Raw genomic sequence first — 20,473 nt, 5'->3', positions numbered from 1 at the left:
TTAAACATAAAAAGTTTCATTTAATTCCATAACATTACAATGTGGCAGATTTGCTTTCATTTTCTTGCAGGTAGTATAAAAATAATAATATATATTTTTTAAATACCCCATTTGCATAAATAAACTCAAATTCGGTCAATCATTTTTTTTTTTTTTTTTTGCTATCAGTTACAGTCTAAAGGTAAACAGTTTTCTGTTTCATAAGCCCTTTTCAGTTCTTTGAGTAAACAGTTAAGTATAAGTAAGTGGTCACATTCAATACAAGTCTCATTTAATAAACAAAATAAATTCAACAGACATTAACAGAACTGTACTGATGTGGTAGGCTAAACTAAATCCTCATGTGCTGAACGATATGAATTGTTCTCTACTAGCAAGTGTTATAGGCTTTGACTTTTCCCCTGATGAAATCTCGAATGTCCGTAACATTTCTTTCCAACTCTGCCAGCTCTTCCCGCTGCTGTTGCATTCTTTGCTCATTCTTCTGCAAATTTCGCTCCAGCTCTACAAACACACAAACAAAAAAGTGTCATGTGAAAACTGACTGCACAGTAGCCCAACAACCTGATGCTTCTTATGCTACCATAATCTTAACTGAAGAATTATATAGAATTTCTTCTTCTTCTTTCGGCTGCTCCCATTAGGGGTCGCCACAGCAGATGATCATCCGTCTCCATACTACTCTGTCCTCGACATCTCCCGCTTTCAAACCAACTACCTGCATGTCTTCCTTCACCACATCCATTATCTTCCTTTTGGCCTTCCGCTTTTCATCCTTTCTGGTGGCTCCATCCTCAGCATTCTCCTAACTATATACCCCATGTCTCTCCTCTGTACATGTCCAAACCATCTCAATCGGGCATCTCTCACTTTGTTCCCAAAACATCCTACATGCACTGTCCCTCTAATAAACTTGTTTCTAATCCTGTCCATCCTCGTCACTCCCAACAAAAACCTCAACATCTTCAGCTCTGCTACCTCCAGCTCCACCTCCTGTCCTTTATTCAATGTCACTGCTCTAATCCATACATCACAGGTCTCACCACAGTCCTATAAACTTTCCCTTTCACTCTTGCAGATACCCTACTATCACAAATCACTCCTGCTATCACTCTCCTCCACCCACTCCACCCTAATTTACTTCTCTAACACACTCTCCATTACTTTGCACTCTTGACACCAGGTACCTGAACTCCTCCACCTTCTCTACCTCTTCTCCCTGCAACTGCACCACTCCACTGCACTCCACTCCTCCCTCTCATTTACACACATGTACTCTGTCTTACTTCTACTGACTTTCATTCCCCTTCTATCCAGCACGTACCTCCACCTCTCCAGGCTCTTCTCAACCTGCACCCCACTCTCACCATAAATCACAATATCATCTGTGAACATCATAGTCCATGGAAACTTCTGTCTGACCTCGTCCGTCAACCTGTCCATCACTGCTGCAAACAGGAAAGGGCTCATTTCTGATCTTTAAAGCAGTCCCACCTCCACCTTGAACCAGTCGTTCCTACTGCACACTTCACTGCTGTCACACTGTCCTCATACATGTCCTGCACCACCCTCACATACTTCTCTGGCACACCAGACTTCCTCATACAATCCCACAACTCCTCTTTCTGCACCCTGTCGTATGCTTTCCACAAATCCATAATGCAAGTCCTTCTGACCTTCTCTATACTTCTCCATCAACATTCTCAAAGCAAATAATGTGTCTGTGGTGCTCTTCCTCTGCATGAAACCATACTGTTGCTCACAGATGGTCACCTCTTCACTCGGCCTGGCTTCCACTACTCTTTCCCATAACTTCATGGTGTGACTGATCAGCTTTATTCCTGATGTTGGTTAAAATATTATCTGTATATTATTATGGGTTACCACTATACCACTCGCCTGCAATGACTGGCCACATATAGATATCTCCTAAAATCTGAGTACTTACACTAAGAAGAAATTGAAGGCATGCAAGTCTCTTAAAGCTTACAAGTTTGTTGCTAGTGTTTGTGGACATATTCAAGGCAAAATGTTTTCTGATTATCATGGATGTTGTGGATCTGAAAGCTGAGATAACAGTCAGAGAGATGCCACTAGCTAATTTGTTTGCTCAACAAATGAAGTTTGCTATTTTTACAGTGTCAATTTTAGTTGAGCTATGTCAAGGAATATAGATACGGCATGTGAGTTAACTATTATTATTATATATTATTATATATTATTAAACTATTAAATTTATATTCAGTATACCAAGTTTACTTATAATACACAAAATAAGAAATACAAAGACAGAATCTCCTTGACCAATCATGCATGTAACCACCAACCTGAGGCATGGCTGATGGCAGAGTGAGGTGTCTTACTCAGGGTTCTATAAAAACTTACTTTTAAGGTCTTCCATGTTTCTGTTGGCCTTCCTGAGAAGATCCTCTGCCTCATTCTTCATGTCCAGTGCTTTCTGGGTAATATTGTTTGGTGCTGTTCCTCCCAACGAATCAATCTTATCTCTTAGTTCTTTATATCGACTCTCAACATGTGATAAGTCCTGGAACAAACATATACACAAAAAATATGTACACACCTGTAACTTCAGTCTAAAGATATTGAGACAGAAAATGTGAAGTCGTGACTGTATTTAACAAGTGTACCTTTTGTAGCTCGGAGGCAGCTTGAGTGGCATTGTCTGAGGTTGCCTTGGCTTCGGCTGCCTGCTGTCTGTTTTGTTCTGTCTTATTTTTCAAAAAATCCACTTCTTGAGATAAATTAGCCAAACGCATCATCACATCCATAAGACTGGCTTCTAAATTTGAGAGCTTGCCGTCCACCTGGTCAAAAGTAATTGATAAGAACAAAATAGATACGAGAAAACAAAGAAACGCAAACATTATGTAACGCACACAGCTTTGCCGAATAAGTGCAGTAATACATGAAAACACCACCAAACACAATGCTTGTACATAAACTTAAGGACATGCTATACCATTGTAATGACGTTCTGTGTGCTGTTGAGATTTTCCAAGGCTTGCTCTATTGTTGTCCTCGCCTTCTCTATGGCCTCTTCAGTGGTGTTCATGGCCTTTTTAGTCTTGTTAATAACATCACTAATTGTCTTTGCATTTTCCCTGTACAAACACAAACCACGACGTACATAGTCTGTCAAAAATTGCAGACACTGGGCCTTGTTCTCACAATTCGTACACACATTAAAAGACTGTCCTATTGCTTTACATATACTTATAGATTCACAATCCACCTGTGCACCCTCACATTCATGCAATTCATCAATCAGATGACAACAGTGCCATGCAAAAATCTCTAAAAATGGAGCTGGACAGGAAGGTCAGACCAGATAATGTGTTTTTTTTAATTTTTTTTTTATTTGTCCAGTTTGCTGGTGCCCATTGTAACCCCAGATTCAGGTTTATGGCTAACAAAAGGTTTGCACGTTGGTTTGCACATTCTGAGATACTTATATTTGCCTCGATTATAAAGATTGTTAACTTGAGTTGTAAAACTGTCACTCTTTTTCTCCTAAATATTTTTCTCAACCATTGAAAACTCCAGAGACTGCTGAATGTAAAGATTTCAGCAGATTTCTAAAATAGGCAAACAGTCTGTGTGGCATAAAAAAGTTAAGTGAGTAATATCACATGTATATAGTTTCTTTCGGCTTCTCCCGTCAGGGGTCGCCACAGCGGATCCTCCGCACGTTTGATTTGGCATATGTTTTACGCTGGATGCCCTTCCTAACGCAACCCTCCCCAATTTATCCGGGCTTGGGACCGGCACTGAGAGTGGCTGGGGATGGTTCCCTGACCGGGAATCGAACCCGGGTCGCAGCGGTGAGAGCGCTGCATCTTAACCACTAGACCACCAGGGGACCTGAGTAATATCACATGTAAAAGAAAAAAATTGCTATACCTGCAATATTTTATATAATTAAACAAAGCATAAATACAGAAAGGCGTGTGTCTTTTTCTTCATGTGGCTCTCTCTCTTACTGTTCTTTGATGGCTCTATCAAGCAGATCCTTGGCTTTGGCCAGTTGCTCAGTGGTGTAGTTGAAGACAACGTCCACCTCAGTGAGGTCGGCAATGCTTTCTTTTATCTGCAGAACTATATTGTTCACTTGAGTCAAATTGACTGGCAGAGTGATGGCCAAAACCTTTTCTGTCACATTCACTATGCTCTCTGGATCTGCTCCTTCCTCTGAAAACAACAAAATCATCACATCTGTACTCTCAGTCACAAACAACAAACTAATCTCTTACTTACTCAAAAAAGATCATTTAACACATATGTTTACATTTCCAGTCATTTATAAAACCCAATTTAACCCAATATATTCTGCACAGAGAGAAAGTTGGAAAACTCACTAACCAGTTAAGAAGTCTCGGATTTTTTGGATAAAATCTTTCAATTCCTTATTGGATTTTTCAAAGTGCTCTTTCTTCTTCTTTGCTTTGTCCAGAGTGTTCATTGCCTGGGCCTTCACATTCTCAGTGAGCATGGCAATGTCCTGGAGCTGGGATGAGGATCATGAAGAGATTGAGAACAATCGTTAAAAAAAAAAAATGGGCCATGAAATGTTTTAACTGCATTTGCATATGAAAATCTAAAGGCATTCTTTTGCAATCCATAAACTGCTGATGATTTACTGTTATGATGTGCTTCCCTAAATGTTTAGCAAGTAAAACTGTATTAAAAGATTGTTTTGAACATCCAATACGAACATCAGTAAATAATGAACTGTTTGCTCTGCTTCCCATTCACGCATATAATGATTGCACCATGGTGTAATACCATCATATAGATGAATTATTCATCACACATAGCAAGAGCTAAAAATTAAGCTATCTCATAATATAATAATAATAATAACAATTAAAAAAATAATATTAACATTATAATAATAATAATAATAATAAATACCACATCAATGTTACTGACTATAATATTACCATATTTTAATTAATAGGTGTTTGTTTTGCTTACTGGAAGACTTTAGGAATGGAAATAATTATGCATTCAGCCATAGACTTTACAAATGTAGACAACAATTTATAAATTTATGCAAAATACAGACATATTTTCTTAAATTTGAAATGCACAGATTTAATTATACATCAAATAAAAAACATATTTAAACCATTTACAAGAAGCATTTTTTTTTGTCTAAATCCACAAGCATTCATTTGAACACACAAACACACACACACACACACACACACACACACACACACACACACACACACACACACACACCTTTTTTGCCAAGTTCATAATGTCGTCGCTAACACCTGTCAGGTTCTTTTTCACATCGTTGGCTTTTTCCAATGCCCTGATTGACTCGCCAACAGTGCCGTTACAGTGTGGCCCTCCACACAGCAGTGTAGCATTACTGTCCTTACATCCAACACCTCCACAAAGGCTGTCTAGACATGAACCATCAGCACTTGCATTGCCACTGCTGCCACACACCTGAGAAGCATGCACATGAAAATTAAGTATAATGCTACCAATTTCTGACAAATATCTGTCTGACATCAAAGTAAAATACAACATAGGTAATGTTAGTATTTTAGCATGAGCAATTTGTCCTTACAGACTATCTACCTTTTGGCTTAGGTGATGGACTTTCTTACTCATGTCTTTTTTTACTTTCTTTTCAAGTTCAGACAGGGACTTCTTTTGAGCTGTGACATTACGTATAAACTTGTCCCTCCACTGGTCCAGCAGCGTCTCAGTGAGGTTGCGTGTGTGTTGAGACTGCTCCACGGGACTCTGGGACCCAAAAACAGATGCATTGCATCTCTGCTCTGCGTTCAGAGACTCTTGGTAGTATTTCCGCACTTTGTTGAGCAGATCTGGGCAGTTAGGGAGAAAGTATATCAAAATTCTATTTTGATGTACTGATTTAAATATATATTTTATATATACATATATTACAATTCTCTAAATACTGCAAAAAAAAAACCTTTAACACATTATAAGAGGCTTTCATAATGTCATGTGATAAATGTGATTACATTGTGAACACCCTCTTTACGGGTTTACCTGTAATTCCTCCACTGATGTAACTCTCCAACTCTCTGCGCCACTGATTAAGGGTTGTGTTCAGATCTCTGAACTCTTTCTCAAGTGATGTCACATTGTTTTTTAGAAGGTTGTTATGCTCTTCTGTCACATTCAGTTCTCTTTCTGCACCCATCAAACGTCCATCAGTTACAGCTATTTCAGCCCTAAATCAATAAGAAGTTAAGATTTATGCTCTTCATTTAATTCTAAAAAAACGTTTGAACGTACAGTATGATATGGCTGCCAGGTTGTGTTGTACAGCAGTGCCCTCTAGTGGTCAGTGTGATATTAGTATTACCTTAAGTCGTCAAGGGCCTGATTGATCAACTGGTAAATCCTGTCTGCTTCTCCATCCTGGATCAGCTTGTGGATGTCAGCCAGCTTCTGCTCCAACTCATGGATATGGGTGTGGCCAACACCGGGCACCTCGCCCATCTCCAAGATCTTGGTAATGATAAAGCGGATCCTATTCATGTCATGTTTGACTTGGCACACAATGTCGTCCCAAAGCTGGAAGCAGGGGTGGCAGGGCACACACTTTGGGAAATGTCCGGTAAAACCACGAGCACACTGTTCACAGTGTTGGCCTGCTGCCCACTCTTTGCATGGACACGCCCCTGTGATACGGTCACACTGACCAGACACTGATCCCTGGCTGTGACACCTACACTCTGCCCAAACCAGAAGAAAGCAAGAATTAACCCATTTAACATGTTCGCTAGCCTGTGTTGTTGTGAAAATGGGCATGTTTGCTGAAGTTTTGTAAACTCTTACCCTCACAGTGCACTGCTGGATCACCCCAGTTGAATAGCTCACACTCGGTGCATTGTTTGCCTCCAAAACCAGGCCGGCAGTGACACTGTCCACTGATCTACAAACATGGAAGAGGAAAGTGTTGTAAGTGATGAATCACATTCTTTCAAAGCCAGTGTCCAGACTTAAAAATGGTAAGAAGATGCATTTACAGTCATACCAGGTTGCATTGTGAACTAAAGCTGCTCTGTAAATGGCATTCACAAGCTTCACAGCCATAATCCATGCCCAGGTTCCAGTGGTTTGGGCCACACTGGTCACAGTTATGGCCAACAACGTTGGGCCTGCAGGGACATGCACCAGTTTGTTTGTTACAGTAACACATCTCATCATTGCAGTACTCCTCGTCTGTTCCCAATTTCATACATGTACAGCCTGATGAACAGAGGCACACAAACCAAACATTAATGAGAAAGCAATTAAAAGTGCATTCATATTAAAAGCCAAACTCATGAGAAAGCGCAAACACTAAAGTAGATTTAAAATATCCAGTTGCAAGAGAAAATATGTAAATCATCTGAGATTTTTGTTACACTCACGCCTACAGGTCCTGGTCAGGGCATTGCCAAAGTAGCCAGACTTGCACTCAGAGCATGAGGGTCCGTCTGTGTTGTACAGGCACTTCAAGCACTCTCCTGTGTTACGGTCACATGAGTCGGGGTCTTCAGCAACAATGTTCCCGTTACACTCGCATGGCCGGCACTCTCCGTCTTTTTCCTCTGGGTTACCATAATAACCCGGAGCACAGTGATCACAGCGATGTCCTGATAGAAATACAATGCCATCGTTGAAATTTACATTGTAAACAGGATATGAAGCTATAACTGACATATAATAAGTATTAAAGCCCCAAAACATATTATATTCATTAAGACTGTAAAGAAAAATTTAACGCAGGTATGAGAAGGCAAACTAATCTTAGCTCAACAAATGAAGTGAATACAACCAGTAACAGACTGGTAATGGAATAGAGGTGTGGATAAAGCCAAAACTAAAACATGTCTCAAAATATCATGACTTGAATTCAAACAATGCTTGTCATGCATGCACTAAGAATGGGTATCTTGCTTATAATAAACATTTCTGAGGTTTTTTAGAACAACTAGTACGCAATGCAGTCCTGTTGAAATTTTTTATTAGGGAAATTAGCTGGAAAGCTGCTCATTTTCCAGTGCCCCAGTAAATATGGATTATACACGTGTTGAAAATTTAAAGAATTACAGGGAGCTGGAGGGATGATTCTGTAACTGGCTGGTTAACTAAAAGATTGACTGATTGATTCATTTTATTTAAATCATTCATTCCTTCACTTAAATCGTAGTGAAACTGACCTGAGTATCCTTGCTTGCATTGGCAGATAATTTGGTTGGTGGAATGTTGCATGTGGCAGGAATCTGCATTTGAATGCCCACTGCCTGGGTTTCCTGGGCATGGACAGGGACGGCATTGCTCTCCTGAACCCAACACTGGGTTACCATAATAACCATTTGTGCACCTAGAGTAGGGTAATACGCTAAGTTATGTGCACCGCATCAAATAAACACATTTTCAGCTGTGAAACATTAAGACTAACCTCTCACACAAATGGCCTGCTGTGTTGTCTCTGCAGTTAAGGCACGTGCCAGTGTGAGGGTCACAGGTTTCTGAGTGTCCATTACACTGACATGGCCTGCAGTTAGGGAAGCCCCAGTGACCAGGCTGGCATTCAGAACAGTGCCGCCCAAACACCCCAGCCTTACAAGGGCACTGCCCTGTAACTCTTTGACACTGCTGAGAATCAGAGCCATCACGGTGGCAGTCACAGGCTGAAGGAAATAATAAGGAATTAATAAAATACTAAATATAATAAAATAAAATAATAAATCACTGATAACTCCCTGGCTGTCTACGTACCAGTGCACCCATAGGGTCCAAATCCATACGTTCTTGGTGCACATTGGTTACACTGACGACCAATTACATTAGGTCTACATGTACATTGACCTCCGATCTTTTTACATTCAGTGCTCAGTGAACCCTGAGGATCACAGTGACAAGCTATGATAGAAAAAAAAACAGCAAAGAGAGAGTTAGCATAAACAACAGCACAGAAACACCAATTACAATGTGATTTTTATTACATAATGTATAATAATAAATCATATTTTTTTGGCTTTGACCACTGTAACTAAAAAAAACCTGGCTTTTAAAACAAGGTGCTTAAAAACTCACATAGTGCTCCATTATGCATGAGAGAAGAGATGCTGCAGATCAATTTGATACACATCTCAGCCAGAATTGGCATGGGCTTAACCATAAAGGAGTCCACACACATGTAGCGCACCATTTCTTCTCGCCTCTGCACAGCAAGTGGATCATTACCCATAAACCCTGCCAGCTCTTCATAACGAGGGATTAAAACCAGCTAGAGAGGATAGATAAGATACAAAGATCGAGTGTCAATCAAAATGAAAGAAAATTATAAGGGTCAGGGTACAATGAGCAGCAAATGAGTGGTTTCATTTAAACATAAATATAGTCTTCTTCAGTGATTCCCAATCTTTTTTTCAGGAGACCCCTAATTTAACATTAAACATTTTTAACGACCCCCATGCCACCCTCAATTCAAACACACTAGCAAACACATTTCATTTAATCTGACAGTCAGTTGTATACAGTTTTAATAAATGCAAAAACAGCTAAATGAAAACAATTAGTGCAATTTGCAACGATTCATAAGGATTTTTCCCCTACAACAGGTTTAACTCTTTTTCCCTAAACCTGACGAACAAATAGCAGCATTAACATTTTAATCGGTTAATGTAAATATCAAACAAATCTATGCATTTTACTAATTACTTTCAAAATATGTAACAACATGCAAGGGTTTACAAGGACAGACTTTTCTTTTCAGGCTCTGCTATTCTAATACTAACTAATGAATAAACAACAGGAGCGAATTAAAATCTATTAACATTAATATTGTTCAATCAAATAATTAACCTATTATTGTATTTTTTGTTTTGTATTCTAAAAACTAAAAACATACATCGGTTAAAACACAACAATACTTTTTTTACATAACAATAATTATTTAGTGTTCTGTTCAATTACTTATGCTGTTATAAATTTAATTAATTATTTAATAAAAAAAAAAAACAACAACAAAAAAAAAACAAATCAAGAGTGCGCTTGGCGACCCCTCAAAAATCTTTAGCGATTGGAAAATCTATTTAAACCTTAATATAGTTTTAAATTTCTTCAGCTTATGGAGCAATAAATGGATCATAGCAAATCTTATTTATTGCTAAGTAGGACTCATTCTACGTTTATTTGAGTTTAACTTAAATTTCCAGCTCCAGCACATATTATTTCGTGTTGAAGCATGCAAAATAAATTCGCACCCTTAATTGAGTACATATTTAATCCACAAGATGGCGATCTGCTACTATACAATTACTATTACAATCACTAACGACATAACCCTACTACAAACTACACATAATTACTTAAAATCTGATTTTTTATGTCAGTATTAAAGAGCAGACCAGAATAACTGCATAAATATAGGCTGATAACTCAATATAAGAAATGCCTGAACAAGGCAAAATGTATAAAAAAAAAATCACAACTAAAATATAATGTTTTATTTCTTTTGAGAAAAGTTTTCAAAAAAACAGAAATAAGTTAGCAAGAATGTCAATATAATAAATATAATATGTTCAATATTAGTCATTTAACACAAATTGGTTTTCATGTTTATATAAAGGCTAATAACTTTCTTTCAGCTTCTCCCATCAGTTGTCGCCACAGCGGATCATCCGCATGTTTGATTGGCACATGTTTTTAAGCTGGATGCCCTTCCTAACACAACCCTCCCCATTTATCCGGGCTTGGGACCGGCACTGAGAGTGGCTGGGGTTGGTTCCCTGACCAGGGATCGTACCCGGGCCACAGCGGTGAGAGCACCACATCCTAACCACTAGACCACCAGGGGACCTTATATAAAGGATATAAAGGCTAATAGGTAATCATAATCATTCTGAAATATTTAGATGAAATCCAAATTAGTTTTTTAGAAAACTGTTTTCTTTAGAGTTTAGATAACAAAAACTGAAAAACATATTTAATGATTTATTAGTGGTTAAAGCATATGTCCTGACTGTTTAATAGATAGTGATAAGTAAGTGTGTGTCCTAACCGAGTCAGCGAGGATGTGAGCATTGTGGTGTCTGTAAGATACAGCATGGCGCTGAAAGCGGATGGCCACCACATAACGGTTGTTGGGCTCGAAGCAAAAAGGCTGGGGCATTAGGACGTGCCTGTGAAAAGTTCAGCAGTGTTAGTAAATGCATGATGTTCATTCACACACACTGGTACAGGCTTTTTATCATGTGTAGTCTACAAAACAAAAGCGACAGCAAAAAGTCTTTTTTTTGTGTCTCTCTTACATAGACTACAGAAGATTGGCCTTGGAACATCATAGAACAAAAATGACAAAACAGACTTCAAATTCATTGAGAGAAGAAACTGTGTTTTAGTAAGCACAACACAAATACTGTATAATAAATTCCAATTAAAGGTAAATACGGCATATAAGATTTACTGTTGAAATGAGTTTTGTAGAACCGTAGAAACATAAAGCCTGAAAGAATAACAACCCTAAATTATTTAATTAAGATACAATTTTCTGTCAAATCAACAAATCAACTAAATTGAGCATCTCATACCCAATGAAATGTGATTAAACTACATAAGGGAATAGCTCATGTAATATCTAAGTTGGCTAAATATGGAAATATAATGATGCCTTTATTTAAAGAATATATCGAAAGAATATAATACATTTTATATTCTTCATCAGTTGGCCTGTATGTGTATGTGTCAATTATGTTACAACCCACAAATAATCATTTTATAATAACAATCAACCCTATCTACACATGCACACACACGCACACGCACACACAAACACACACACACACACACACACACACACACACACACACACACACACACAAACACACACACACACACACACACACACACACACACACACACACACACACACACACACACACACACACACACACAGATTTGTCGGTTTATCCTAATTGGTTCTGCCTTAGAGTCACAGCAGCAGGACACAGCAGGAGAAGAAGCCATGCTCTAGTGATCCATTCACATCCAACCCTGAGGAAATTACAGTTACTTTGATCAGGTCTCTTACAAGGCTTAACCTGCTTTAACTTTTATAATACTCAGTTTTAGCATACTCCTTTCGTGCTTTCAAGCTTCACAGTATTGGGTTTTAGTCATTTCCAACAGTTGCCTCATGGAAGCTCTTGCCAGCTATTTACATGGAAAGTCACTAGGGTAGGGTATCAGTGCACACAGCTCTGTGTATGTACATTAGTGCATGGGTATTACATTAGAGTACAATTTATAAAAGAATACCAGTTTATAGTAAAAAAAAAAAAAATTATAACTGTTTTGGGAAAGAAAAAACAACTTCTAAAATTCCGATCTTCAAAGTTCAAAAGATCAAATCTAATGATTTTTAGTGAGTTATAAAATGGCAATAACTAATTTGTCTGATTTGAAATAATGACGCATCCAATAAAATGTTCCATTTTGCTGCTCTTGGATCATACGGCACTGCTTTTAGTTACTTTGAGTTAAAAATATTCACACAAATACATCAAACGCACCTGACCTGAAATACCCCATGTCCTATTTTTAATTCGGTCAGTTCTTGAAAAAAAAGATGTTCAGTTTCTCACTGAGTTTAATCTGCTCTAAAAGCTTTGAAAAAGATCCTGGTTCTGGATCAGTGATTTGATTAGCTATATTGTATCACCATTCACAAGCACTCGGCTGTGCTGAAATACGCAGAAATCCTCCCAAAACAACACCAGAGCTGGACCTGGTTAACAGTGACAGTCACCTTAACCCCCTGTGTACAAAGAAAAATTCTAGATTCTGATAAGCAGAAGGTGTTAATAAACTTTCTATAGCAACAGTTCTGACAATTCCTTGTGCATAAAGGTGAAATTACAATCAAATATATTTAGGTATTTAGTCTCCCCAACACACTTATGTGTGTGACCATGACTATATACATCTATAAATAATCGCTCTTTATAACAATAGAAATAAGAAAATACAACAAAATATTAACTATAGCAGCTCACAAAATCTCACTAAACTATGTGGTTTTATGTGTAGGGGTTTTAGCTTTTTTAATAAATATTTGATGTTCCATCTTTTGGATCATCATTGTGAAATGTAGGTCATGGTTATGAATGTAATACTAAATTTTCACCTTTACTTTACCAACTTTAAGCCTTTCATCTTGGTACCTTGATGAATAAGTTGTAAATGTTTTAGAATGATAAATGTGTGTAACTTTGTGGTAGAGCTGACTCTTAAAAGACTTAAATACTAATTTTAAAAATCATATGCATTTTTATGACAGATGCTCTGGGATGGATTAAATGGACTGATTTTTTTTATTATTAAAGTGTATGGTATTGGTGTATGTTGATACTGTGTAATTTATTGTAAATTTTTTGTATATTATTGAGATGTTTTTTACATTTTTTAAGGAGCCCCTATTGGTAGTGGGAGTAAGTTTTCTGTCACAAGTCTTTAGCTTGTTTTTTAAACATAAACTTTTAAAGTCGGAACTGCAAGAAAATAAGTCAGAATTACGAGAAATAAAGTCGGAATTGCGAGAAAAAAGTCAGAATTAGGCAAACTTTTTATTATGTGGTATAAATGGGCTTCCATACAACATAGAAGATGCTGTATAATAAAAATGGAGGAACGAGAATCATTTCAAACCAAAACCCTGTACAGTGTGTTAACCATTTTTGAAGTCATTTAAAAAAAAATTATATTTTCATTTATGTTTTTTTTATATTAGTATTTGCATTTTTATGTAATATGGCAATTAAATGCAATAATTAGGTTTAGTTTTCACAGATAGTCTTGTGTTCATTTTCAGCAATTGAATGTAATTTTTTTTTTAATAAAAGGAAACAAATTATTATTATTTATTTACACATATGAACAGATAATGCACTTTTAATATTTATTTATGTGTAAATAAAAGTGATGTTACCTCTTGTTGTGTGGAAGCGAGACAGTGTAGAGCTGCTCGGTGGGCAGAAGGTTCCCACAGCGAGTGCTGGTGGACAGTAACATAGTTCTGACACTCACTATGGCCTCCCAGTCCTCGGTAGACTGTGTAAGTGCGTAAAAATGTTTTATGTTTGGTAATAAAAAATACGGATCATTATTAGTAATCAGATAATAATGTATAACAATAAAAAGGCTATTAAAACAAAACAAACCAAAAAAAATTTCACAAAAACAACAAAAAAGATTAATAATAATGGTAGTAATAAAGACAATAATAATAAGAAAAATTAGAATAATTTACATTTCATATTAACTGTTGGAACATGTATGTATTCAAATTGCATAAACATGACTATTCCACAAGATAAGCAAAATAGTCTAGACCTGTTGTCCAGACAGCTACAATTTATACCTAGTATGTCCACAGCTGTAATAATGCAACATGAACATTTATGAGCGATCAAATGGTGATGGGTTGATTTTCCTAGTTTTTATAGCACATAAGCAGTCGGTAATAGGTTGTAAAGTAAGCTTATCATACAAATTCAGCAAATCAATGTTTGCATCTCACCAGGAGTATACACGAGTATAATAAACTCCAGATTATCCAGCGGAGACCAACATAAAGACATTTCAGCTGCCCAAAGCAAAGATTTTTAGCTATAAAAGGCTTTAAAAGCTTTAAAAATTTTGTCCAAAATGTATTTATAATTGATATACTCTTGAGATATAACTGAATTATTGTGCAGTTACTACTTTGACTCTTCTAACACCTTCTGCATTTCTATTCTTCGAATACATGTACAGCCATATTGCATAGTAAAACCTGCAAAGAAAATCCCAGCTACACACCTCCGGTTCATAACGAATCAGGATGTCATACTCCATGGCATAGGGAATGTTTTCGATGGTAAACACAAGGCCAGCACCGTCTTTAACACGAGCAAAGCCTGGCCCAGTCCAGGTGACCATCTGATCTATATGTCTCTCTCTGTCTGCAATGGTCACATCAGGCTGTAGGAAGATAACACCCAGAAAATGAACACTCAAGTAAAACAAATTACAACCTCCAAATGTTTAGAGCAGATGCAGCAGGATCAGAACTCACAGTCTGCCGAAGTGCCCGGATACGTTTTAGAGCCGCCCTCTGCTGCTGGGTGATGTGCCCATGGCGCCTAAGTCTCCTCAGCTGGCTACTGAGATGCTGTGTGCAGTCACTGACAGCCAGAGGGCGCGCTTTGCCCTAAAGAGAAACAAAGAAATAAAGCAGAACATAGAGGTGACATCTATCAATATAATTGTTTCATACATTCATCTTAAGTAAGTGTTTTATCCTGGGTAGGATTATTCTAGTTCTTAAACCTATTCTGGGTACACTGGGTTCAGCACACATATTTAAATCTAGTGTTATAGTTATACAATCCACCTACTGGTATGTTTTTGAGAGAAAACCAAATAGCTTGGAGGAACTTCAAATGGATACAGGGAAAAATTACATTATGCACATTATGTTTATAAAAAAACATTAAAGTAAAGAGGTGACTGCAGTGAATGAGAGCGAGAATGAGAGATGGATATAAACTGTGAGGGCCTGAAGTGTGAGTGCCTGAGATTTGGTGGTATTATGACAGTCCAGCAATAAAGGAATGTGTAAAAAAATAGCTGATAAAGTGTATTTATGTAAAAAACAACAAATATAAAGTCACACAAAGAGAGAGAGAGAGAGAGAGAAAGAGAGAGAGAGAGAGAGAGAGAGAGAGAGAGAGAGAGAGAGAGAGAGAGAGAGAGAGAGAGAGAGAGAGAGAGAGAGAGAGAGGAGATGATGATGAGAGGTTTTCAATGTGAAGCAGGCATATCTAACTGCACCTGACATTCTGGCACCTTCTTTGTTTTCCAAAGTTATTCTGGGTCACTACATCTATATAGTATAGTGACAGTTCAGTGTTTCTGTATGCATGTATTGCAAAAACCATCACTGTCATTTTCCTAGAACAGTAAAAAGTGCATAATTAGACAATCACTGCACTGCCAGCATATTATTACTAGGGGTTGTATAGTGGTGGTGGATAATAAGGAGATGCCAATTAGTAATAATTTTTATAAAATTATTTCAGGCTTGATTAAGCTGATTTTATAATCAAGTTTTTGTAACCAGTGCTGTTTAAAAGTGCTTTTGGAGCTCTATACAATCCAACAGCTAGTTTAGAGTAAGATCAGCAGTGTTTGTCAGCTCAAATAGCAGATCAAGTTTGTTATTGGATGCTAATGGAGTTAAACAGAAAAAACCTCCCTGATGCTGCTGTACACATCACATCCTGTTTCCAATGTCATAAGAAGGTTTAGCACTGTGCTGAGACCTCAGATTCAGAAACAACTTATTCAATTATTTAATTACCAACACTAATTTACTTAGCAATGAAGCCAAAAAAAGCAGTAGAACATTTGATTTGAAGCCCATGAATAGTTCAATTAAATTAATTTTTATTTGTATAGCACTTTTAACAATGGACATTGTCTTAAAGCAGAATAAATACAATTGTTCTTTATAAGTGTAAGTTTGTCCCTGATGAGCAAGTCAGTGGCAACTGTTACGAGGAAAAACTCCCTGAGATTGCATTAAGAAGAAACCATGAGAGGAACCAGACACAAGAGGGAACCCATCCTCATCTAAATGGCACCGAATTACCATTTGTTACAGCTAAACGGATTTGAGGTGTGCAGGGATGGTGATCAAATGCAAAGTGTAGACCTGAGTCAGTGTAGCAGACTGTTGACATTAAATACAGTCCAAATCCATCCTCAAAGCTCCTGTGTTACTGTCCTGTGTTCCTGTGTAATTTCACAGATCCCCAGGCAGTTTGCATGTCTTTTTCTTGAACAGTTAAAACAGCCTACAAACAGCCCACTATTGCAATGACATCTAGTCCATTACCTATTAAAAATGTTTGATTGACTTTATTAGCCATAGTCTCGTTAAATGTATTCATAGTACAAAACACTTATCCACTGTGAAATATAACACATTGTGGATTCAGTGACACATGTCTAGATGAATACACCACCCAATCCACAGTGTGCCTCAAAGTTTACATTCCATTTTTTGGTGTTTTGTGTAGTTGTGTGTGTCTGGGCCTGCCCTGAGGGCTCACAAGTGATATGGTGACTCTGATATCAAGTTAAGCCGAGCTGTTTTGTCTATATTTTGAGGAACAGCATAGCGGAGTATGAGGGTCCCTTTTGTTTAGAAAAGAGGCTTTACTTTAGCTTTTCTGATTTCTTTCTTGATCAAAATACAGAGAAATCCGAGAATCCCTTCAATCCCTTCAATAACACAGTTATTGAATGATTTTATTTATAAACACTTTTCATTGTTACCCAGATGAGGATGGGTTCCTTTTGAGTCTGGCTCCTCTCAAGGTTTCTTCATCATGTTTTCTCAGGGGCACCATTGTCAGGTGATCTGGTGTGCAGATAAGGGCTACATTTATAGGGCTAAATGAATTCATTAATAAATGTATAGATTCAGGTATTGAATTAAACTGAATTGAGCTGAATTATGTGATGAATTATGTGATTATGTGACCAGACTCAAAAGGAACCCATCCTCATCTGGGTAACAATGGAAAGTGTTTATAAATAAATTCATTCAATAACTGTGTCACATGATAAAAAATCACACCACTTCCTGACCTCACTAATGCTCTTGTAGCTAAATGGGCAAATTTCAAAAACTGACCATAAAATTATTTGCAATTTATGTACACCATCAAATCACTTTAAAGCAATGTTAAAAGAAACAGTTATAAAAAAACTTGGACATTTTGCTAAAGGACAATACTGCAACTGGTTCCACATTTATGTGATATGAATAAATACATAACACAGGAATGTGTACAATTTGTATTGTTTAGTGAAGGTGTACTATAATTATGTTTTCAAGGGTTAAAATGTTTCAAAGTTTTGTGTCATAAGCTGATTTTCATCTTGTTACTTGAATCCAGTGTTTTTTCCCAGATCAATGCACAGCTATTTATCTTTTATTTCTCTTATTTCTTTTTCTGGCATATTGCACTAATGTTGGTTTGTAGTACTCACAGGCAGATTAGCGCTGTTGGGAGAATGTCCCTCTGCTGTTTCAGCATCATACGTGTAGTAATCAAGAGCGGCACAGAAATACCCAGGCTCCACATCTGAACACTGTCGTCCAATGAGGTGAGCCCGACAATCACACTGACCATTGTCCATTCTGCAGCTGTAAACATTGGAGTAGCAGTGTTCAGTAATATTCAAAACTACTGAATACAATTTAGTATATAAATAGGTTGTTTACTTGTCACATACATATTACAAATGTGATATAATCGCATAATTTCTATGAGCCAATTATTGTAAAACTGACCTTTTGCTGAATGATCCACCAAAATCACACTCACAAGGTCTGCAGCCTTCAAGGTCATTACTGAGTCCCCAGTAATCTGGCTACAGGGACACACATGCAAAATTATGAACCACTAAGGTTTGAGCAATTACAGCACTGTACATAGTACGAAACCTTTGTAGAATGTGAAAAATCTTACTATGCACTGGTTACAGTAGCGACCTGTCACATGTCTCTTGCACGAACAGTCCCCACTGATATGGTCACATAACTGTTCCATCACGCTGGTGCCACGTGGATCACAGTTACATGCTGTTGCAAATATTTGTTAGAACAAATGTCACAAACAGACAAATATAAATCCTGCATAATGTTGCCTAAAAGTGTTTCTAGACTTAGCATACATGGACTTTTGAGGCAGTTTCTGCTAATATTTCTGACAAATCCTGCAATATTAAGTTCTGTTCATAGAGCCATTTTCTTGGGTTAACATCACAGCTTTGACTGAGTGACTTAGTGCCATTTACTTGTTCTAAAGCAACTCTGGCACTGTCTTATCTACCATGCTTCATGCTGAGAGAGTTAAACCTATAACTTAGACAAAGGTCTGAGTTAAAGATTGCCAGAAAAAAAAAGATTCTTAGTTTTTAAGGTTTTCTTTAGGGACTTCTCTGTATGTGGTTAATGATCAATGATTTAATCCAGACCAGTCTCCCTGCAATTTAGAAGCAGCCCTATAATATGGTGCTGCCACCATCATGCTTCAAAACAGATGTGGCATTAGTTATTAGCAGACCTGGTTATTGTCTAATGAATCACTTGTTCAGTCCAAATTATTACATTATTGTCTTATGTAAGCAGATAATTTTTATGCTCACCCAGAACTTTAAACACCCAGATCTATTTCTCAACACAACCACAAAGAGTTCCTTAGACTCCATGACTTAGATTTGGGTCAGACATGCACTGTAAGTAGAGGTCCATTATACATATAGGCATGTGCCTTTCTATGTCATGTCAAATGAATTAAAATTGCAATGGGTGATCCAAAGTCAGGTTCTAAAGCTCTTTCAGGATAATTCAAACAAGTAATTTGCAGTACCTTAGTCAAGGTTTTGAATATATATCTAATTAATTTGTTAATATTTAAATCTGCAAAGATTTCTGAAAGAAATGTGTTAATTGATTCCATTTAAAATAAATTCTATAATACAATAAGCATGCAGCCAAACATACTCACGTTGGCATCCAAGAGGGTCGTTTTGGCTAAGGCCATAGTGACCATCTTTACAGTAGTCACATCGGTGACCCTGAACGTTTGGCTTACAGCGACACTGACCACCAATCAATCCGAGATACAAATCAGTATGACTGTCACACCTCCCTCCATCCTGAGAACCCACTGGATCACAATCACACCCTGAACACCGGATAGCAGAAGGAAACGAACATGATAAATAAACAATTCAGTGTGAATGAGTGAACAAATAAATGCATAGGATTTGCATTAATCAAAGATCATTAATAAACAACTGAGCAGACACAGACTTACGAACACAGATGTAGGGGTCTCTGATATTCCTAGCTGGGTCCTGGTAGTAAAAGGGTTTGCAGGTTTCACAGTTGCGGCCCATGGTGTTATGAAGACAGTCTTCACACACCCCTCCACTGACATTGCCCGTGGCCAGATACACCCCCATATCAAAATGACACTTGTTCGAGTGGTCATTACAGTTGCACTCTGGTTAGAGTAAAAAAATAAACCAAACAAACAAATAAATGTATTCATTCATTCATTAATGGAGATTTCTTTGTTATATAAATTCAGAAAAAAAATTGTGCATGGATATTTTGTACATGTGTATGTTATACCTCTGCAAGTGTGTGGGTTATTTGCCTCAGCTGGTCTCCAAGGCAAATCGTGAAAGAAATCTTTGCAGCGCTCACAGTTCAGACCCACTGTCTTATGCTTACACACACAGCGCCCGTGAATCTGATCAATCACAAAAGAGCCTCATTAAATATTCTGTCACAAATAGAAATATCTAATTTAATAGAAAAACAGATCAGATGAAAAAA

At 37.4% G+C, this 20,473-nt stretch overlaps 1 protein-coding gene across 3 annotated transcripts in view; it reads right to left on the bottom strand.

Moving 5' to 3' along the window:
• Nucleotides 1-20,473, bottom strand: part of lamb2l (laminin, beta 2-like) — a 38,421-nt gene continuing 17,948 nt past the window's right edge. For all 3 annotated transcript variants that reach the window (XM_083569982.1, XM_083569981.1, XM_083569980.1), the window contains 27 exons: nucleotides 20,267-20,387; nucleotides 19,947-20,135; nucleotides 19,635-19,814; nucleotides 18,594-18,706; nucleotides 18,416-18,495; nucleotides 18,112-18,268; nucleotides 15,125-15,259; nucleotides 14,869-15,030; nucleotides 13,997-14,118; nucleotides 11,072-11,192; nucleotides 9,103-9,295; nucleotides 8,785-8,928; nucleotides 8,465-8,696; nucleotides 8,223-8,386; nucleotides 7,431-7,655; nucleotides 7,052-7,266; nucleotides 6,853-6,949; nucleotides 6,377-6,749; nucleotides 6,058-6,242; nucleotides 5,617-5,867; nucleotides 5,266-5,481; nucleotides 4,381-4,525; nucleotides 4,002-4,209; nucleotides 2,981-3,122; nucleotides 2,649-2,825; nucleotides 2,386-2,545; nucleotides 1-504 (listed from right to left, as the gene is read on the bottom strand). In XM_083569982.1, the coding sequence (XP_083426108.1) occupies nucleotides 371-504; nucleotides 2,386-2,545; nucleotides 2,649-2,825; nucleotides 2,981-3,122; nucleotides 4,002-4,209; nucleotides 4,381-4,525; nucleotides 5,266-5,481; nucleotides 5,617-5,867; nucleotides 6,058-6,242; nucleotides 6,377-6,749; nucleotides 6,853-6,949; nucleotides 7,052-7,266; nucleotides 7,431-7,655; nucleotides 8,223-8,386; nucleotides 8,465-8,696; nucleotides 8,785-8,928; nucleotides 9,103-9,295; nucleotides 11,072-11,192; nucleotides 13,997-14,118; nucleotides 14,869-15,030; nucleotides 15,125-15,259; nucleotides 18,112-18,268; nucleotides 18,416-18,495; nucleotides 18,594-18,706; nucleotides 19,635-19,814; nucleotides 19,947-20,135; nucleotides 20,267-20,387 (4,641 nt within the window). In that variant the 3' untranslated portion in view covers nucleotides 1-370. The remainder of the gene's footprint in view (nucleotides 505-2,385; nucleotides 2,546-2,648; nucleotides 2,826-2,980; nucleotides 3,123-4,001; nucleotides 4,210-4,380; nucleotides 4,526-5,265; nucleotides 5,482-5,616; nucleotides 5,868-6,057; nucleotides 6,243-6,376; nucleotides 6,750-6,852; nucleotides 6,950-7,051; nucleotides 7,267-7,430; nucleotides 7,656-8,222; nucleotides 8,387-8,464; nucleotides 8,697-8,784; nucleotides 8,929-9,102; nucleotides 9,296-11,071; nucleotides 11,193-13,996; nucleotides 14,119-14,868; nucleotides 15,031-15,124; nucleotides 15,260-18,111; nucleotides 18,269-18,415; nucleotides 18,496-18,593; nucleotides 18,707-19,634; nucleotides 19,815-19,946; nucleotides 20,136-20,266; nucleotides 20,388-20,473) is intronic.

Source organism: Silurus aristotelis (assembly GCF_946808225.1).
Source record: "Silurus aristotelis genome assembly, chromosome: 19".
NCBI lineage: Eukaryota > Metazoa > Chordata > Actinopteri > Siluriformes > Siluridae > Silurus > Silurus aristotelis.
This window is presented reverse-complemented; position numbering and strand designations above follow the sequence as displayed.